The sequence below is a fragment of the Zootermopsis nevadensis genome, unplaced genomic scaffold, assembly GCF_977971745.1.
Source record: "Zootermopsis nevadensis isolate Lab colony 2312 unplaced genomic scaffold, Znev_1.0 Znev_ptg000015l, whole genome shotgun sequence".
Taxonomy (NCBI): Eukaryota; Metazoa; Arthropoda; class Insecta; order Blattodea; family Termopsidae; genus Zootermopsis; species Zootermopsis nevadensis.
Window position 1 is genome coordinate 3,021,968 of NW_028259147.1, and position 19,355 is coordinate 3,041,322.

The 19,355-nt window shown below is 40.2% G+C and overlaps 1 protein-coding gene across 8 annotated transcripts in view; it reads right to left on the reverse strand.

Annotated features, from left to right (window-relative positions):
- Nos (Nitric oxide synthase) overlaps positions 1-19,355 on the reverse strand; it is a 101,991-nt gene that overhangs the window by 45,922 nt on the left and 36,714 nt on the right. The window contains exon 1 of one of the 8 annotated variants that reach the window (XM_087349059.1): positions 9,089-9,322. The exons of 6 other annotated variants lie outside the window; for them this stretch is intronic. In XM_087349059.1, coding sequence (XP_087205185.1) covers positions 9,089-9,172 — 84 coding nt within the window. In that variant the 5' untranslated portion in view covers positions 9,173-9,322. Of the gene's footprint in view, positions 1-9,088; positions 9,323-19,355 lie in introns of those variants that run through there. One more of the 8 variants, XM_087349063.1, reaches the window with a different exon arrangement.

Genomic DNA, 19,355 nt, shown 5'->3' on the forward strand with positions numbered 1-19,355 from the left:
TTTCCTCAAAGCGAGAGGCAAGAACTTCAACTCGAATCGATTATTAAATTTTCTCTTTACGGAAAGGCCTCAGGAAACACAACTCAACTTCACTGTGTCGTTAAAAACATATATTCCTTTGTTTCATCAGTTAGATCTGTCTATGAAATCAATATTCATAATACGCTATTCATATCTGTGAGAAGTTCATGTTCCTCCAAACATATTACTTTAGGTTTGTGCGTCTTTTTTGTTGAGTACCTCTTCGTTTCTCTTTCATATTAAATTAACAAATACCATTTATATATCTAGCGGTTAGAACGCTGGCCTTGTAATCCTGGGATCTCGGGTTCGATTCCCGGCGGTGCCCGAATTTATAACTTGTGTTGGGCAAGGCCGTGGTCTAGGCAACACGGAGTTTTCCTCCGTGGCATCCCAACAATTACTCCATTCACACACAGAAGAAGGCAATGGCAAACCACTTCTGGATCATCTGCCAAGAACGTATATGAACAGGTCCCAGTCCGAGAAAAGGATGGAAGGATCCTGTTCATATGGACCTGTCGTCAGACAGAACACTAAATAATAATAAGATGAGGTGGTCTAGCGGTTAGAACGCTGGCCTTGTAATCCTGGGGTCTCGGGTTCGATTCCCGGCGGTGCCCGTATTTATAACTTGTGTTGGGCAAGGCCGTGGTCTAGGCAACACGGAGTTTTCCTCCGGGGGCTTCTTCCCCGGTTTCTCCGTGGCATCCCAACAATTACTCCATTCACACACAGAAGAAGGCAATGGTAAACCACTTCTGGATCATCTGCCAAGAACGTATATGAACAGGTCCCAGTCCGAGAAAAGGATGGAAGGATCCTGTTCATATGGACCTGTCGTCAGACAGAACACTAAATAATAATAAGATGAGGTGGTCTAGCGGTTAGAACGCTGGCCTTGTACTCCTGGGGTCTCGGGTTCGATTCCCGGCGGTGCCCGAATTTATAACTTGTGTTGGGCAAGGCCGTGGTCTAGGCAACACGGAGTTTTCCTCCGTGGCATCCCAACAATTACTCCATTCACACTCACACAGAAGAAGGCAATGGCAAACCACTTCTGGATCATCTGCCAAGAACGTATATGAACAGGTCCCAGTCCGAGGAAAGGATGAAAGGATCCTGTTCATATGGACCTGTCGTCAGACAGAACACTAAATAAATAATAAATATCTTCAGAGAACCAAAACTAAATATCTTAAATGGAAGATACGTAAAGGAGTAAAAATGTGTAGACTCTGTTCTCCGAAAAAAAAAATCAGAATAGAGACCTAGGAGTAAATGAGATGACAATATTAAATGAATATCAAAGAACACTGGTTAAACGCATTGTTTGGACTGAAATAGCTAAAAAGAAGTTCAATGACTTGATTTTGTAATCGTGGTGATGAACTCTCATGTTTCATATGAGCATGATACTTTTTAGCCCGCTGAAGAATTACCATCTTTTAAAAGTAAAGCCTGAACCATGGAGCTACAAATACAGTGTGTTTCCAAAATACGTCATATCACTTTAGGGGCGTGTTCTGTGGACGAATATACAGATCCTTGGACTGTCTGAGCGTCGTAAAATAATCCATAAATAAATTGAATATTTCATTTCGAGCCATGGCCTTCTAGATCGCTAAGTAAGTAATGGTGTAAGGGAAGATGGATGCGAGTTACATCGCAGCATCCTTAGAATTTCTGCGCATGTGCGACAATCCTCGATTTCGCTGTTAATGATGAAATGTTGCAAAGTACGAATTTGTGGAAAAGCTTCCAAAGAAATGGCGTAGCAGATAACTGCAATGTCAGTGTTGCAAAATGATGCAGATTGGTTTTAATAATCACTCCGCTGTAGTAAGTCAAATATAATTTTTGTTGTCGTTGAGGCAGATTCTCGTAAGAGTGAGATATCTCACTTACTTCAAATATATGGCTGTTACGAACAACGGTTCACTTCCCGAAGGAAACAAAGTAGCAAAGGACCAAGAAAGCGATTGAAGAAATAGAAGGCGAGAGAATAGTAGTGAATCTATAGAAGCGGAATTGACTTATACGGTGTCCAGCTTCATGAAGGAGCAAAATCAATCATGTGAATGAAACAGAGGATTTGTCATCATCACGAGGATACGCTGTGTAAGTAAAATCTCTGCCGTATCTCCAGACAACTTCTACAGGAGAGAAATAAACTGATACACCCTCACGAAAACCATTAAGCCATCCAGCGCAGAGGCTGAATTGGAAGCGAAGTAAGACAGCAGGAACATTCAATCAGATAGGTCCGGGTCCTATTACGTTACAGCTTCTACATTCATCTTAAAAATCCCATTGGTAACTGCATGTACAAAGTACTTTATCACACAATAACTCTGTTCTTTTCCCAAGTGCATTTATGGTTTTTGTATGATTCAGTGTAAACATCTATTATTTACTTAAAGAGTGTTGACACATCGATCTTTTTAATGGTGAAGTGTTGTGTTTTCTTTGCGGTACGGACTGAATTCTTAAATATTCTTTAGGAGATCTTCGGCTTCCGGAAAATCCTGCGACCGCACTACTCGATCAAGTTTTCCGTGGTTTTCCTCGGCCCTAGAGCAAATGCTGAGTCGGTACCTACATGCCTCTCACGCAAACCCTCCCGAATGCCTTACCATTACTAAACCTGTCTCCGCAGAATGGCGAGCGGGCAATGGCTGAGTACCTTCGTAGCCGCAAATCAAAACTGTAGTGCCTATCACTACCCCCACCCAACTTTCTCTACTCTCTGTCTCCTCAGCTTCAAAGAGTTGACAACCTCTGGAGATCAGTCGAGTGGTTAACGCATCAGCTGAGCCTGAGATAAGAACCAGGAAATTCTGTGCAGAACTTGTGATATGAGAAGCAATTTTCAGGCTTATTTCTGTTGGTAAATACGCCGTCGTTTGAGAGAAAGGGGGCTAAATGAATAGGTTGTTGGGAATCCAGTCAGTCTTCTGAAGTACAATGTCCATTCATAAACGAGCTGTTGAAATTTAAAGGAACTCCACGTATTTTCTGTCTTAGCACGTGATCACATACATAAATTCTTCAAGAAGTTGGTACAGATACGTCAAAACGTACATTTATTTAGTTTCTGTAGGGTGCGGCTCCGATGTAGAAACTTCTTGCAAAGATTTTGTAACACTTCTTTAAGATTAAGTATGCTCAGAAGTCTGTGAGCATCCAATCGGGCGCGAGAAGTTGGTCGTCTTCTCCATTTCCCTTCATGACGAAATTTAATTTCTTCCGTTGCCTTGTGGACTTCTAATTACCAAACTTTTGTACTTCGTCTCGTCAGACCATTATTTTAATAGGAGGTCCGACGTCACCTCTTGTTAAGGTTCGAAAGATCTTGTGGTCTTATCTACTAGCAGCGAGGCTTCCGTGAATGCACCGGGGATTTCCCTCACGAAACTAGTGTTGCCAATTTAACAAGTTTTCCACTGAATGTAGCGGATTTAGACAGCTGTATGCCTATGGTGCATTATTAATCTATAAATACGCGTACCGCAGACAAATATTTATTCATTTTATTTTAACTATTGCTGATTAAACTTTTAATGCCGCCTTAGATTTAAGTTTTGATGCGTTTGTATAACAACTGTGTATATTTAATTAAAATAAAGGGGTTTACAAGTAGAAAATCTATCCATTCCTTTTTTAATGTATTTAAAGACTGTTTAGAGGAATCGAATGAGTACATGATCCACAATTCTTAATTAAGGAGGAGATATGACGGCAAGCGGTCTTGAACTATTGTAGTAAAAAACGCGTAACATCATTAATTGTAAAATTGTGAAATGAATGTATAGACTAGATTATTTATGAGTATATCAATATGTGTGACAACCCGATATATCAGCAACGTGGTGAGTAATTACAGGTGTCGCCAATCGATAGATACATAAAACAGGAACTTAACAAGAGATTAATTACCATATTTGCAATATGACACATGGCACCTCACGTAAGTAGAGTCTGTGCTTCGACAGGGGGTTCTTGTAACATGGAATCAGTAACGAGAGGAGTTTTGTTTTGTAAAAACGTGATGCGGAGTACCAAGTTTACAGGAAAAAAAACACTAAAATACATACGTGATATTGAAACAGCCGCGTAAAAGGATCCTAATACACTGTACTTACTAACGTAAAAACAAAGAATATATGTCCAGCGTCATCGTCAGTTCAGTCCAACAGGTCTACCAATACACGAAACCAAAATGCGCTAATAACGAGCACGATAACGTAGCAAATTCATTGAAAAGTTGAACTTCTTAATTTATGAAACTTGAATTTTCAATAATGTACTTAAAAAAAACCGTCATTGTAATGTATCGATCATCTTAATTACCTTTCCTTTCATTCGATTAAACACAAATTTTAAAACATCACAAGAAATACTAACAAAAACACTTATTTAAGTTTAACAAAATCCTGAGGTAGGAAACAGAAGTATGTATAAATATGGGACATGAATAAGATGAAGGTATTTTTTTTAATAACAAGGGTTTAATCGCTTCGAGACGGGGCGTCGCGTTCCCAAACGCCATCCATCCCGCCGTCCTTTTTCGCCTTCTATGACGCGTGTTGCCCTGACCTTAGCACGAGTTTCTGGGACAAATACGCGGCAAATACAATGCAGTGTGACAAGAGAAACCTTTTACCCAGGCGAGCGACTATACGTGCTGCCATCACATTGAATCTGATTCTTTCAAAGGCCGGGTCTTATCTCGGCCAGGTTCCATTGGACAGCTAATATATGCACTGTAACTCCATTAAGTGTCGTTGGACAAATAATGGGGACGGATCGGAAGAGACTGGCTGTCGAAAGCCTAACCCTTTCAGAAACAGAATTAGAGTGATGCATGGGTATTCGAAAAGCCAATTGGTCATCATTCTGGCTGCAATACAGTGCAAATTAACAATTAAACAGCAAATAATAATACTAAAACATACATATATTTATTCTTCAAGTCTATACACAAACTATATTAATATTGATGTTAAAAATTAAAATTGATATAAATATTTCGCGCTATTCATCGTTTCCTCGATGTTATAATTTGCGCTATATATTACAACATGTTTCGATGTCTCAGCATCATCTTCAGGTTTTATTTTTAAAACTATTCTATATTTTTTGATGCACGCTTTTCAGTATTTGTAGATTGTAGGTTGTAGTTGTGGATGTTCCTTTTTTCTTCTGATTCTTTTGCATATTATGTGGCGTATTATGTTATTTGTTCATTATTTCTGTGAAATTATCAACAATATAATTAACATTATTAATATTATTTATATGTAAATGAGTTTGGATATTGTTATAAAAATTCACTATAAACATAGTTTGTGTATAGACTTGAAGAATAAATATATGTATGAATTGAAAACACAAACATGACGCATCTAAACTATAAATATAATACTAAAACAGTTGAAATTTAATAAATTTTGATGTGTTTCACATAACTGAATGCGACGTAATATGTAGATTCATTACAGTTCATTTAGGTCTTTAAAGATGGTATTTAAAACAAAATAAAAGCACCACAATCTAAACGGCTCGATTATATCAAATCGAGGTATATCATACCGAGTTTCATCCATATCGGTCCGTAGTTTAACTGTCATTTGCGGATGAAAAGTAAACCAACGAGTGCCTGACAAGTTTCCTTGCATAGACGTGCCTAATTAATTAGTGTGTTTAAAACTATGTTGCAGGAATGCCAAGTGAATTCGATTGTTTTGGGACGGGGGCGTAATAGCAGACTTCAGAAGAAACGGTGATTAATGTATATGTTCCGAGGGGCCCTACGGAATGTCTTGGGAGAACTAAACACGTGACGTATGCTCACTCATGCTTAGCGCCTTCCATCTTCACGAACTGTTAGATAATCCGGTCTAAGTTTGCGTCGCTCTACCTAACGTTTATTGGATTTTCTGGTTCAATGCTTTTCGTAAAGGGCTGCCTACTGAATCAAATTCAGATTGACTCAACTGACCAGTAGCTTGTACAATGGCGAGATTTGGTTTTAACTATTTCAATGCTGCGGACGATATATATCGTTTAGGACCACTCGACCGAGACTAGAACTGCCTGATGTTTCAGAATATCAGTAAAATTGTGTTTCAGATATGCTGCCTTGATGATGGAGGTAGCAAGCACCTCCGAAACGACGGTAAACTTCTACCAGACTGCACGGTGCTATAACTTAACTTATTTTTGATATTCACTAAATAATTTTACGACTTAATTCACTTCAGTTTTATAGAAAGGACTTTCAAAAATAAATACTGAAGGAGTATAGGCAGCGTGGATGTAACGCTCCACGCATTCTTAACCTGAACGATAGATAGAAGTGAACGGTCACTTTCTTAATCTTGCAGCTTTACTAAACGATCTTGGTACCCCAGGTTTGACGTAGACGCAGTAGTTTCCACGAAAAATATGCCGAAACTCGCTCCATTTTTCTCTACTGAAGCTCACACCGGCCTGTAAGAATCATTTTGCTCCTAGGGTAATGTTTTATTTATTTATTTGTAGTGTTCTGTCTGACGACAGGTCCATATGAACAGGATCCTTCCATCCTTTTCTCGGACTGGGACCTGTTCATATACGTTCTTGGCAGATGATCCAGAAGTGGTTTGCCATTGCCTTCTTCTGTGTGTGAATGGAGTAATTGTTGGGATGCCACGGAGGAAAACTCCGTGTTGCCTAGACCACGGCCTTGCCCAACACAAGTTATAAATTCGGGCACCGCCGGGAATCGAACCCGAGACCCCAGGATTACAAGGCCAGCGTTCTAACCGCTAGACCACCGTGGCTCCGAGGGTAATGTAGGGTAGGGTAATGTGGTGCAATTCTTTACGACGCCCGACGGAGTGCCACAAGCTGGCGAGTGATCGAGAAGAACAGTTGTCGATTATTGGGTTCACACACGCTTTGTTGTTGTTCTCACGGAAGAATTTATTTTTAAACAGGCCTGCGGTAGTAATTTCCTCCTGATCGTTGCAACAGAGTGCTGATATTCATCACGTTCTACGTTCTAGAGGGAAGCACGAACGTGGCTCAGACTAGCTTAATAACAGCACTTACTTACACATATTGCTCGACTGACCAAATGCCGCAGATCAAAACGAAGAGTCAGAATAATTACCTTCTCACTGCGACTACTGTGTGGAACAGTTTAGTTCAGTTTTATATTTGGGGCATCCCCGGCTCGGAACACTGGCATCCCGAAAAATGGCGCATTAGGGTATATTTATATAGGAACGTAAAGAGAACGACACGAGCCCTTAGCGATTTTTCAGAAAATATTATTCAACGTTTTTCAATGGAACTGTTTATATTGACTCCGAGCTCGTCCGTTCCACAAACAAGTCTCGCCCAACTTACGTCTCCAACGATATTTTTCCTAAACAGTTCCATTGAAAAACGTTGAATAATATTTTCTGAAAAATCGGCAAGGGCTCGTGTCGTTCTCTTTACGTTCCTATATAAATAGATCTTTACTCCGAAAAGGCTCAACGTTTTACCACATCCGACAACAAAATACTCTGTAACTGGGTTCGAGCAGCAAATGAAAACTTCACGCATCAGTAAGTAGGATAACATATTTGTGTTACATATAATATTTTCAGGTGGGCCGGGGTCGTTAAAAACGTTTACGCTAAGAAAAATTCGTGATCTGAGAGAATTACTTCAGCTGTATCAACAAGCTTTGCCGTAGATAGACCACTTACATGTCTGCTGGGTTATAAATGCTGCATTGAGACCTTGTAAGCCATACACTGAAACTGTGACAATTTATCCACACTTCCTCTATTATTTAACTTCTAAAGAGCTCATAAAACTTTGTACTACGCGGTTGTTTTTCGACTAGACCTGCCCTAAATTTAGACAAGATATTTCTAATCACCCTATGACTAGTCGACACCTTAAAAATGAGTCACACCAAACGCCCGAAAGGTACACATTTCAGAAGAAGAAGTCTAAGTGTTTAACACGCCTAATATGAAAAAGCTGGAGAAGATATTTGTAAACAATTGTGAAAAAACTGACTTCAAATTTCTCTTGTCACAGCTCTGCAGCACTTCATGGAGTATGTACTTCCATGTACCCGAGACAGACCTTGTCCCTGGGGTAAACAGTGCAACAGCTATTTCCGAAATACATTTTGTTTTTAATATGTGATACATGTATTATATATTTATAGTTTAGATGCGTCATGTTTGTGTTTTCAATTCATACATATATTTATTCTTCAAGTCTATACACAATCTTTATTAATATTGATGTTAAAAATTAAAATTGATATAAATATTTCGCGCTATTCATCGTTTCCTCGATGTTACAATCTGCGCTATATATTACAACATGTTTCGATGTCTCAGCATCATCTTCAGGTTTTATTTTTAAAACTATTCAATATTTTCTCGTACATAATACACCACATAATATGCAAAAGAATCAGAAGAAAAAAGGAACATTCACAACTACAACCTACAATCTACAAATACTGAAAAGCGTGCATTAAAAAATATTGAATAGTTTTAAAAATAAAACCTGAATATGATGCTGAGACATCGAAACATGTTGTAATATATAGCGCAAATTGTAACATCGAGGAAACGATGAATAGCGCGAAATATTTATATCAATTTTAATTTTTAACATCAATATTAATAAAGATTGTGTATAGACTTGAAGAATAAATATATGTATGTATTATATAGTTATTATTATTATTTAATATTCTCAGGGCGGTGAAAATGAAGCCGATGTCTTCTGGGTTGTAGAGCCGTGAGGTCTCTTAGAAGCTGACCGATGTTACAGATATGCTTACTGCTTCCATCATCAGAGCGATATGCAAAACTTTGATATCTACATACGAGTTCGCAAGGAGTCAAAAATCCGGAAGAACAACATCGTTATTCTTTATTACACAAGAAATAATTCATACATCAAAGAGAAATTTTTAATTGTAAATCATTGTTTGTATTGCACAAGGTGAAATACAAATCGTACGCGAGCTCCGACAGAAATGGATATATATAGGCCATACCTCTGCTTCGACTTTCGAACCGTGAAGGCGTTCACAGTGAAACTCCTTCGATGCATGATTCTTCAACTTCAACGACGTCTTCATGTTAACAAGAGCTTTTCACGATACAAGAATCACTTCAGTTAGAGAACAGGGACATCGTCGGCACTTATAAGCGCGTGAGACGTGCCCCCTCCACTCCTTAAGAGCGTCACATACTCCGCCTATTTCATCCCCGACTGCCCAAAAGCGCCATGTCATCTCAACTTGCAGTACACACACACGATGCCTAATCACAATACGAAGTTCCGACGATCTCAGGAGGAAGGGAGGAACATGAAGATCGAGGAGGGAGGGCAGAAGAAGTGAGGAGAAAAGGAAGAAAGAAAGGAGGATAAAACTTAGAAAGAGGAGAAACCGAAAGTCGTTGCCGAGTGGTTGGCACTCCGGAGGTCCGGGGTTCAAATCTCGACCCGGGAGACCGGCTATCATAATAGTGGTTTTCCTCATTCCCTCCATGCAGATGCCGGAATAGTGCCTAAAAGTAGGGCACAACCGCGTCATTCCACGTCTTTTCCAATTCATTAGTCATGCTGACTACGGGTCGGATTCTCGTCAAAGACACGACACAATACGGCAAAAGGTTTTAGTGTTTTTATTCGGTGTCCCCATCAACATCGCCCACAACTTCCCCGACCTTCAAGTTGACTTGTATGGAGACAATGAACGTCTTACGCCAAGCCTCCCTGTGTTTCCTTCAATTTTCCACGCTGAGAACGTCGCAGCTCGGCTCTGTCGGACTGACTTTATTTCGTGTCTTGATAAGATCAGTAAAAAAAGAGGCATTTTCCGCTCTCTCGACAGTTAAGGAAATTTGTGGTTTTCCAAGAAAGGAAGGAAACCATTTAAATGTATACCAAGACGAGCAGAAAATGCTTTATTTTAACTTAAAATAGCATAGAAAGGTCTCATCTGTCGCCTCTAATAAATCACCTTCATATATTCATCTATCGATACAGTCTCAGTACGACGGCAAACGATTAGACAGAGTGACGACTCTAAACACACTTCCGGTTGAGTACCGCTTCAGAACACAATCAAAGGGGGAAGTCCAGTCCTGGACCTAAAACCACAACGTGCAACGCGATGTATACGTGCAGCCGTTCACTAGGTGAGGACAGACATGTAGACCAAAACACGATGATAAATTTTACTGAGAAGACACATTTCAGTGTGTACGTTTTCGTACCAAAAATTTCCTCCGTCTCTCTCTCTCTTCGAGAACGCTGTACCGACCACGTTCCGTTGTGTTTCAAAAGAAACACAGACCGCAGTCATACTGAATAGCAAATGACAAAATTAACCTTGCTGCTTACCGGATACCAGTACAAGTACACACCAGTGTAAGCGCTACGTGCCTCAAGATACGTTGACTGCTCGTTTCTTGGGAAAGGCCCAAGGAACTAAACTATAATCTGCGAAATTTAAACGAGAACGTGAAATTGCTTCGACCGTGATTCAAAGAAAGACTCTGTCTGATAAGAGAACTATTATTATCGTCTAGTCAACCTTTGTAATCCTTTAGAACTCGTATGGAAATGCCATTAAGGAGTAATCAAATATTTAGTCATGAGTACCAACATTGCAGTAAAGTTTGTCCCTCTACGTGCCGTAAAGGCGCTTGGGGTGAGTGGAGGTATAACTGCTCTTTCGTGACGGTACGTAGCGGGACAAACTTTACTTTACTTACCAACATTGCAGTAATTAAATAATATTTCATATCTAAATGTTACTGAGATTGTGATGAATTACCAGTTTCAATTTTTTTTTTTTAACTTTTTCAATCGTCATTAATGATTCATTGGAATAAAAATTTTCTTGAATAATATCCATCATCTAGTAAATAAAATATAAAACGTAAAACGACGTTTCGGAGATGGGGGCTCTATCTCCGTCTTCAGGTTCCTACTCAGTTGGGACCACTAGATAGAGCTAATCCCTATCTCCTATATTTTATTTACTAGACGATGGATAATATCCAAGAAAATTTTTATTCAAATGAATCATCACCATCGTCAAGAACTTTTAGATTTGATATGTCATTAATGATGACTGAAAAAGTCCCAAAAAAATTTAAATTGGTGAAACCATTCTTAAATTTAAACGCGTTATTTAATTGAATAAAAATTTTCTTGGATATTATCCATCGTCTAGTAAATATAAAACGTAAAACGACGTTTCGGAGATGGGACTCTATCTGGTCCGGAGATAGGGATTAGCTCTATCTAGTGGGCCCAACTGTGTAGGAACCTGAAGACGGAGATAGAGTCCCATCTCCGAAACGTCGTTTTACGTTTTATATTTACTAGACGATGGATAATATCCAAGAAAATTTTTATTCAATTGACTCTTCACCATCGTCAAGAAGTTTTAGATTTGATATGCGTTATTTAATATTATTATTTATACTTTAAACGCCTGCTTTGTAACACAGAACGACAACCCGCTTTTAATTAAGAAAAACAAATCATATCGTCCAAATTTACATACAAGAATATCACCTTGAACATTATTCCCGATACAGTGGTTGTTAGTAATCACTAAAAAACAACAACCATTCAACGCTATACAGTCTGAGCTAAAAATATAGCAAGCACAGATTGTATAAAAAAACCTATTCGATTTAGAAATTTTGAAAGAAAAATTCGATCTGGTATAAATAAGGTAAGTAAAGTAAAGTTTGTCCCACTATACGCCATGTAGGCGTTTGGGGGGAGAGGAGGTATAGCTCCTCTCTTCCTTGACCCCGGCACTAGATGGGGGTGAGTGGTCAGCATAACGCCCCGGCCGGCTTTACCCCCGGGAAATGACCCGGTACCCATTGTATAGGAGGCTGGGTGGGCCCCAGAGCCGGTCTGGACGCAGAGGCTAGAGGAAGGTATAAGTAAGGTACACCAGTACAAATCGAGGAAAAGGAAGTTTCATTTCATAAGACCCAGTTATCGGGACGATTTGTGACAAGTCAGGCTTCCGGATTTGCTAACACTTCTCTGAATCCCCTGTTATGTCATGAATTCATTTACTCTCAACACATGATCCCATTCGGCACTATTAACATCATCGTGCGATACTGGCAGACCGCATCACGAGAACACATGACAATAATAAGAGCCCAAAACAAAGAGTGAGCCTACATACATTTTATAGATTCATTCCTTCTTCCAATTACACGTGCCCTATTGACCTTGAAGTTCACTTAACTGCATGCACAAATCCACTGCTGGAGAAACTGAAGTATAATCCTGGACAACTTTCCTTCGTCCGAGTTTAAAAAAAAAAACTGGTTCTGCTTCTATCTTCAGGTGAACACGGTAGTTACTTGAGGCCAACAGAAAAAGTTAAATCTCAATACCCGGAGTTTTCTTCAAATGGGCCAAAATTATTAATTTCTTCACCTGACGACGGAAGCAGATCCAGCTTCCGAAACACTGTGCGTCTTTTTAAACTAATAATATTAATAATTTTAATGGCTCACCTTCGTCAACTGCATTCAAGAATATTGAGACACCGGGTAAAATGCGCCCAAGCAACGTAACTTTAACAGAATTAAGCTGTCGTATGACTCATCATCTCTCATAGGTCAAAGGGTCACTTTTGTAATTTGTCCTGAATCCCCGTCCTTCGTTCACAGGGAAAGATCAAACAACTTGAAAGTGTAAAAAGAACTGCACAAGACACTGACGTCATCATAAGTGTATGATTTATCGTGCTTAGTGTGGATTGGTACATGCCACTCCTATTTTCTGTGTGACAACATCTTAAAATTGGCATTATTGCTACTGTTTCTACAGTTTTCGATGTTAAGAACGAAACATGCTCTCTCCGATCACACTCCAACACAAAATGGCGCCGACTTCAAAATTCCTACAAACACAAAATATCACCCCAGAATAATTTTCAGTTTAACATCGGATTATAATGTAATAATAAAGGTTTAGCAGATGAAAACCTCACGAATAACTCAATGGTCTCAGCGTAGACAACGCCTAAGGAACGGCTGTCTTATGGGTTGTAGCTCCATGTAGTCTGGTAGCTGTTTACCGACGTTTCAGAGGTACTTCCTGCCTTCCATCATCAGGGCGATAAGTAAGCCGCGGAACAGGTGAATCTGAATCGATTCGCCTGTCCGGACTTTGCTGCAGATTTAGTTTTGATACGTGTTAATCACCAAGTACGTATTGTAACTAGTTTAATGATTATACCAAATTCAATTATGACGTACAATAGACGTATAAGACTGTGCTTACATTATAGGGCTCCCCTGAAGTCCTACAAATGCTTATGTACTATACCACTATATTGCCATTTACTCTATAGTATGTGATAAATGCAGAATATCTGATCAGTGGTTGATCTATTACGCCTAAATCCACACAGATCACCGCCGATAATGCCATCCAAGTTGAACGCAGTAAACCTAAGACGATACATTTGTGTATACAGCATTATTAAATAAAAGATATAAGCAGACCCGCATAAATGTCCTGGGGTCTCGGGTTCGATTCCCGGCGGTGCCCGAATTTATAACTTGTGTTGGGCAAGGCCGTGGTCTAGGCAACACGGAGTTTTCCTCCGGGGGCTTCCCCGGTTTCTCCGTGGCATCCCAACAATTACTCCATTCACACACAGAAGAAGGCAATGGCAAACCACTTCTGGATCATTTGCCAAGAACGTATATGAATAGGTCCCAGACCGAGAAAAGGATGGAAGGATCCTGTTCATATGGACCTGTCGTCAGACAGAACACTAAATAATAATAAGATGAGGTGGTCTAGCGGTTAGAACGCAGGCCTTGTAATCCTGGGGTCTCGGGTTCGATTCCCGGCGGTGCCCGAATTTATAACTTGTGTTGGGCAAGGCCGTGGTCTAGGCAACACGGAGTTTTCCTCCGGGGGCTTCCCCGGTTTCTCCGTGGCATCCCAACAATTACTCCATTCACACACAGAAGAAGGCAATGGCAAACCACTTCTGGATCATCTGCCAAGAACGTATATGAACAGGTCCCAGACCGAGAAAAGGATGGAAGGATCCTGTTCATATGGACCTGTCGTCAGACAGAACACTAAATAATAATAAGATGAGGTGGTCTAGCGGTTAGAACGCAGGCCTTGTAATCCTGGGGTCTCGGGTTCGATTCCCGGCGGTGCCCGAATTTATAACTTGTGTTGGGCAAGGCCGTGGTCTAGGAAACACGGAGTTTTCCTCCGGGGGCTTCCCCGGTTTCTCCGTGGCATCCCAACAATTATTCCATTCACACACAGCAGAAGGCAATGGCAAACCACTTCTGGATCATCTGCCAAGAACGTATATGAACAGGTCCCAGTCCGAGAAAAGAATGGAAGGATCCTGTTCATATGGACCTGTCGTCAGACAGAACACTAAATAAATAAATAAATTTATAAACTACGACCAGAGGACAGGATTCACATAATTTTAAGAGTCATGATAATGACCTGTGGCAGAGGATTTGTACATTCCCGAATACAAGAATCCATTCAATATGCAATGCATTTTATTTATTTATCTTCGTAAATCTAAATCGATTTACGAAGATAATTCTGTATTGTACGCCACGGACAGCGTCGCCCAAAATCCACCTGACGTCAGATCGACTGATCTCCAACGTATGGCACATGGCCGCCATGCGTTAACGAAACCCGCCTTTGTGGTTCACCCCTAAGCGCGCTTGTTCCTTCTTACGATTCTCAGTTACCTGTTTCGGTTTCCGGTTTACTGACTACTCCGCCTGCAGTGGACACTTCTCCGCTGGTCGCTGGACCAGTCTCGCGAGGAATAAATTAAAGACGAACTTTATACTAAGCTACGAATGTTAATAAAAAAACATGACTGTCTCAGGAGAGAAACTTAGCTACAAACTGATATTTATGCATGAAATTTTACCCTTCAGTTACGAGTATGACGAGGATTTATCCCGCTAAGCTTCGTGCAGAAGTTTACAAAACCATGTAACGTTACAAATTATTCGAGGCTGTCACAGCTAGACTAAAATTTTGCTCAGCTCCATTCCAACAACGTTTCCTGGCGAATATTCTGATTGTGACATAAAATTTCGGAACTTAAGAAGTATGAGAAATTTTGAATAAAATACATCCCGAAAATATTTTTTTCTCTGCAGTTATCCACTCTTTATAATTCTGAGCCACAACACAACCAACATGGTGGACGTATGAGTAAAACTCGTAAATGACGTGGGTATTCTCCCATCTTAAAATAACACTGCTTCGACAAGAGACTTTCAGATCTCATAAACTCCAAGAACTTTTCCTTTGGAACCCTGAAATACTCCGAACGTCGTGACTTTGTGGTTTGTTAGTCAAGGGGCCCCCTGTTTGGTCCTCGGCTTATAAAATGGTAATCCCACACAGACAATTTGTACTTGGTTTCCATTGATATCTCTGGGATGATAAAAATCCACAACAGTTCCCTTTCATATTTATCCAAAGTCACTTTCCCATTAGGTCTCACCTGCTTCGTTGAAACAGGGATAAAATGCACCAGGCCAAACAGGTGTGCTGGGAGTGAGTGTAAGCCTACGCTGTTTTTGTCAATCACTTCAGGCTAGCGCCTTAAAATAGGTCACGGCTGCTTCCTTTCACATCCCTCCTCATTCGCCATTCTTAGACAACGGTAAATAACCTGCACAATCGTGAATTCTCTAAGGTAGGCCGCAATCACTGACGTGACTGCTGGTGTGTGCGGACGGAAAGAACGTCAGATCAAGTGGATGCACGGCGGGATGCGTCATCCACAATACGTCCTCCGCCCGCATCGCTGATACGAAGTACGTATTTATCGGAGATATTTCCTGTTAAAGACGGCGGAAAATTTTCATTCGTGCAGTATTAACAATGTAATCTGAAGTACCTCGAATCTGTGCAAACAAGAAGCCAAGCGCATGACGAACACGACAAACAAATGAATAAATACTCAGACAAAGCAAACACCCACAACATAAAAATTGACAGGGCCTCCAACTTTCCAGCACTCCTTATTTCGGAGATCCTAGGTTCGATTCTGGACCAGAGACCTCAGGAATTGTGTGTTATCGTGGTCCCTCGAGGCATATTCTTCAGAAACAAAGCAAAATAAGCCACGACTCCTTCACTCGACATCCAATGACAGCGCCAGAGTAATTATCACGAACTGTTTGGGATGGTTTTCAAACTGTCTTAATATTTGAAAATGTGTAACTCACGACAGTGAAAGATAGTTGTTAAATAACAATCGATAATTGTTATAGGTTATAATTTTAGACGGAATTAACTGAGATATAAATCTGAACGGTCTTAACAACAGTGCGTTTAATTTAATGTTCACGTTTTCTTTTCTGGTTTTGTTTTATCGTTCAGTGTTCTCAAACAAGACCACCACATTTTGGGAGCAGGGATTAGCCCATTCTGCATTACACAGTTTCTTTTGACGTCATCAGGCATGTGATATGAATGACGCAGAAAAGGTCTCGAGATATCTGAAAGCAGCATTAGTAACCTATCTGAAAATTTACGAAATAATTTTATTTCCTAAATAGACAAGTGAGCGAACAACAATTATATTCTTAGTCACCCGCTGCGTAATACACACAGAGAAAACTGAAAATTCAACCCTTTGACCTTGAAGATCATGAATAACACAACATTCAGTCCGTACCTCAAAGAAAACCAAAGTTATTAGGAAATAAACGTAGTTTATTGAGAGAATCACACGAAACCAATTCTGTGCGTAAAATGCAGTGTTACTTGTCTCTTTGCTATATTGTATTACAAAATCCTTTAATTTGTAAGAGCCACAAGGTGACTAAAAATATATACACAAGAACGTGGGAAGACGAAACTACTGAATTATTCATAGGGTAGCCATAATACGTTCTCAAGAATATCTTACAAAACGTTACATCCGAAAACGGACGACAGGGAAAGTATTTACGTTTACCTGCTGGATTCACAAAAAAGATTACGAAATTCTTGGATCGTAACATTCGTCACAGGGTGCCTGAAATATTGCATGTCATATGAAACTTACCTCCTAACCCCTGCTCAAATCACGTGCATTCGTACGTAAACCTACGTGTGGACGTATAATTCATGTGTACAGAAATGAAATAACTCATGCAAAATGTGATAAAATACAAGAGTGACGACTTCCCTTCCAGGTTCCCGGGCATAAAGCAACGAATGGGCTTCTTAAGGCGTCTGAATAGGAGTACGTGCCAAGATGAATGTGGGAACTACAACAGAAATCACACCGTGGAAGATGGATGGAGACTGACATTGACAGGGGTGAAGGCGAACTGAGAGCACACGTCTCCTCTGACTGAGGGTAGAATATGCAGCCTCAATGGTTAAAGCAACGTACTTGAGCGCAATGCATCCCTTTTACAAAAAACCTAAAGAACACTCTAGCGGAGCACCTAATACAGTGATGGACGCAGAACATGAATTTGTTAACAATTCAACATAAGCCTGCGCCTTCATAGCCTTCAAAACTAGAATTTTATAGGATAACGAATTTAAAAATCTCTTAGGCCTGACTTTGTTTCATGATTTTTATGTTTTTTTTTAAAAAATATAAAATTCGGGAACTGTCACATTTGCTAACAGATATCATATCGATATAATTATAATCAAACGAAATATCTTAGTATTAATGATGAAACAGTACAAGATAAATCAATGTTACTCTTCCAGCATCTCATACATACAAGCTTCCTTCATTCAGTATATGAAAGCGTGTTTGCCTGAGTAAATCGAGGATAATAATACTTAAAAGTAAAGCTATCCCACTATACGCCATGTAGGCGCTTGGGGGGAGAGGTGGTATAGCTCCTACTCATTCTTGTCCTCGGCACTAGATGGGGGTGAGTGGTCAGCATCACGCCCCGGCCGCGGTTTACCCTGTGGGAAAGGATCCCCGGTACCCATTGGATGGGTGGAAGCCTGATGATGAAGGCAGCAGGGGCCTCTAATATGGCTGTAGACTTCTACCAGAATAATCGGAGCTACAACCCAGAAGGCAGCCATCTTCGGACTCATAGCCGTAAAAACCTCAAATTCTACTACGTAAATAAAGTTTTTAAACCTCTGCAGTAGGGCATTTTATTTAACTCTCTTTTCGTGAAACCTGTGTTTATGTTTGGTTACAAAATATCCTGCTTTCTGTTTAACTTAATAAACGTTCCAAACGGGAGTGCTTTTGTTTCTATGGTTACAAACTGTTATGGTGAAGTGGACTGGTAATCTGTACTTTGAGTCAAACGCAGATGCATTCTCTGCGTGTTATTGGGTTATGTTAATTTCGCGGAGAGCAATTTTAACAGAGGGCACTTTCTAACAACTAGCCTCGCGTCGCAACGCAGTTCCCTGCTTCTACTCAGACATACAGCGCTTTCGCAACTGAAACCCTTAATACAGACATAAAACTCTAACACTCCTGTACAGAATATTCCTGAAATAATAAGATCCTTCTACGGAACACCAGGGCAGTGACGGACTGAAAAATGTTATAGAGAGTACAAGTTCCGAAACGTTTTAACTCAGTCTTTGTCTCTCGTGACTCTATATAGTCTCACGACCCGGGTTTGTTACCCTGGAGGGGCAGAAGTTTTCAGATAGGCTCTGGAATTCAAACCCATCTCTTATCAAACAGGTACCAAGGAATATTTCCCTGGGGATAAAACGTGTGGGACGTGAAGTTGATCGTCAGTTCCACCTAGCGTCATGGATAAGAAAGCGTGAAGCTCCCCGATACTCTCTGCACAGAAAAGTTTGGTCCCGACTAAGTTCACTTTCATCTTACATAGAAGAACGAAATCAACTTCTCCCGACAATTATTAGCGTAAATGTGTATGTACTGGTAGCAAATTTAATAAACATCCGTGGAGTAATTTCCATGATGGTTCGTACGGACAGACAGACAGAAACGTACACACTATCCACCGCGTGCTGATTCTTTGCACTTTGTGCAAATAACTCGAAAAAGGATAATTACAAAATTATATAGCTCTCTCATGGAGGGTTTACACGTTGTAATGTAAACACCCTCGAGACTGGCTAAACGCGGGTGCCGATTAAACCCAGGATCCATGTCAAAGGACGAGGCCAGTTAGTGAGGCCACTACTCTGATTCGACTTATCGCTACAATAACACAACAGATGATATTCTAGGTTGGCAGCCATATAAAAGTAATTCGTGCCTTCTTACGCCTACAGAC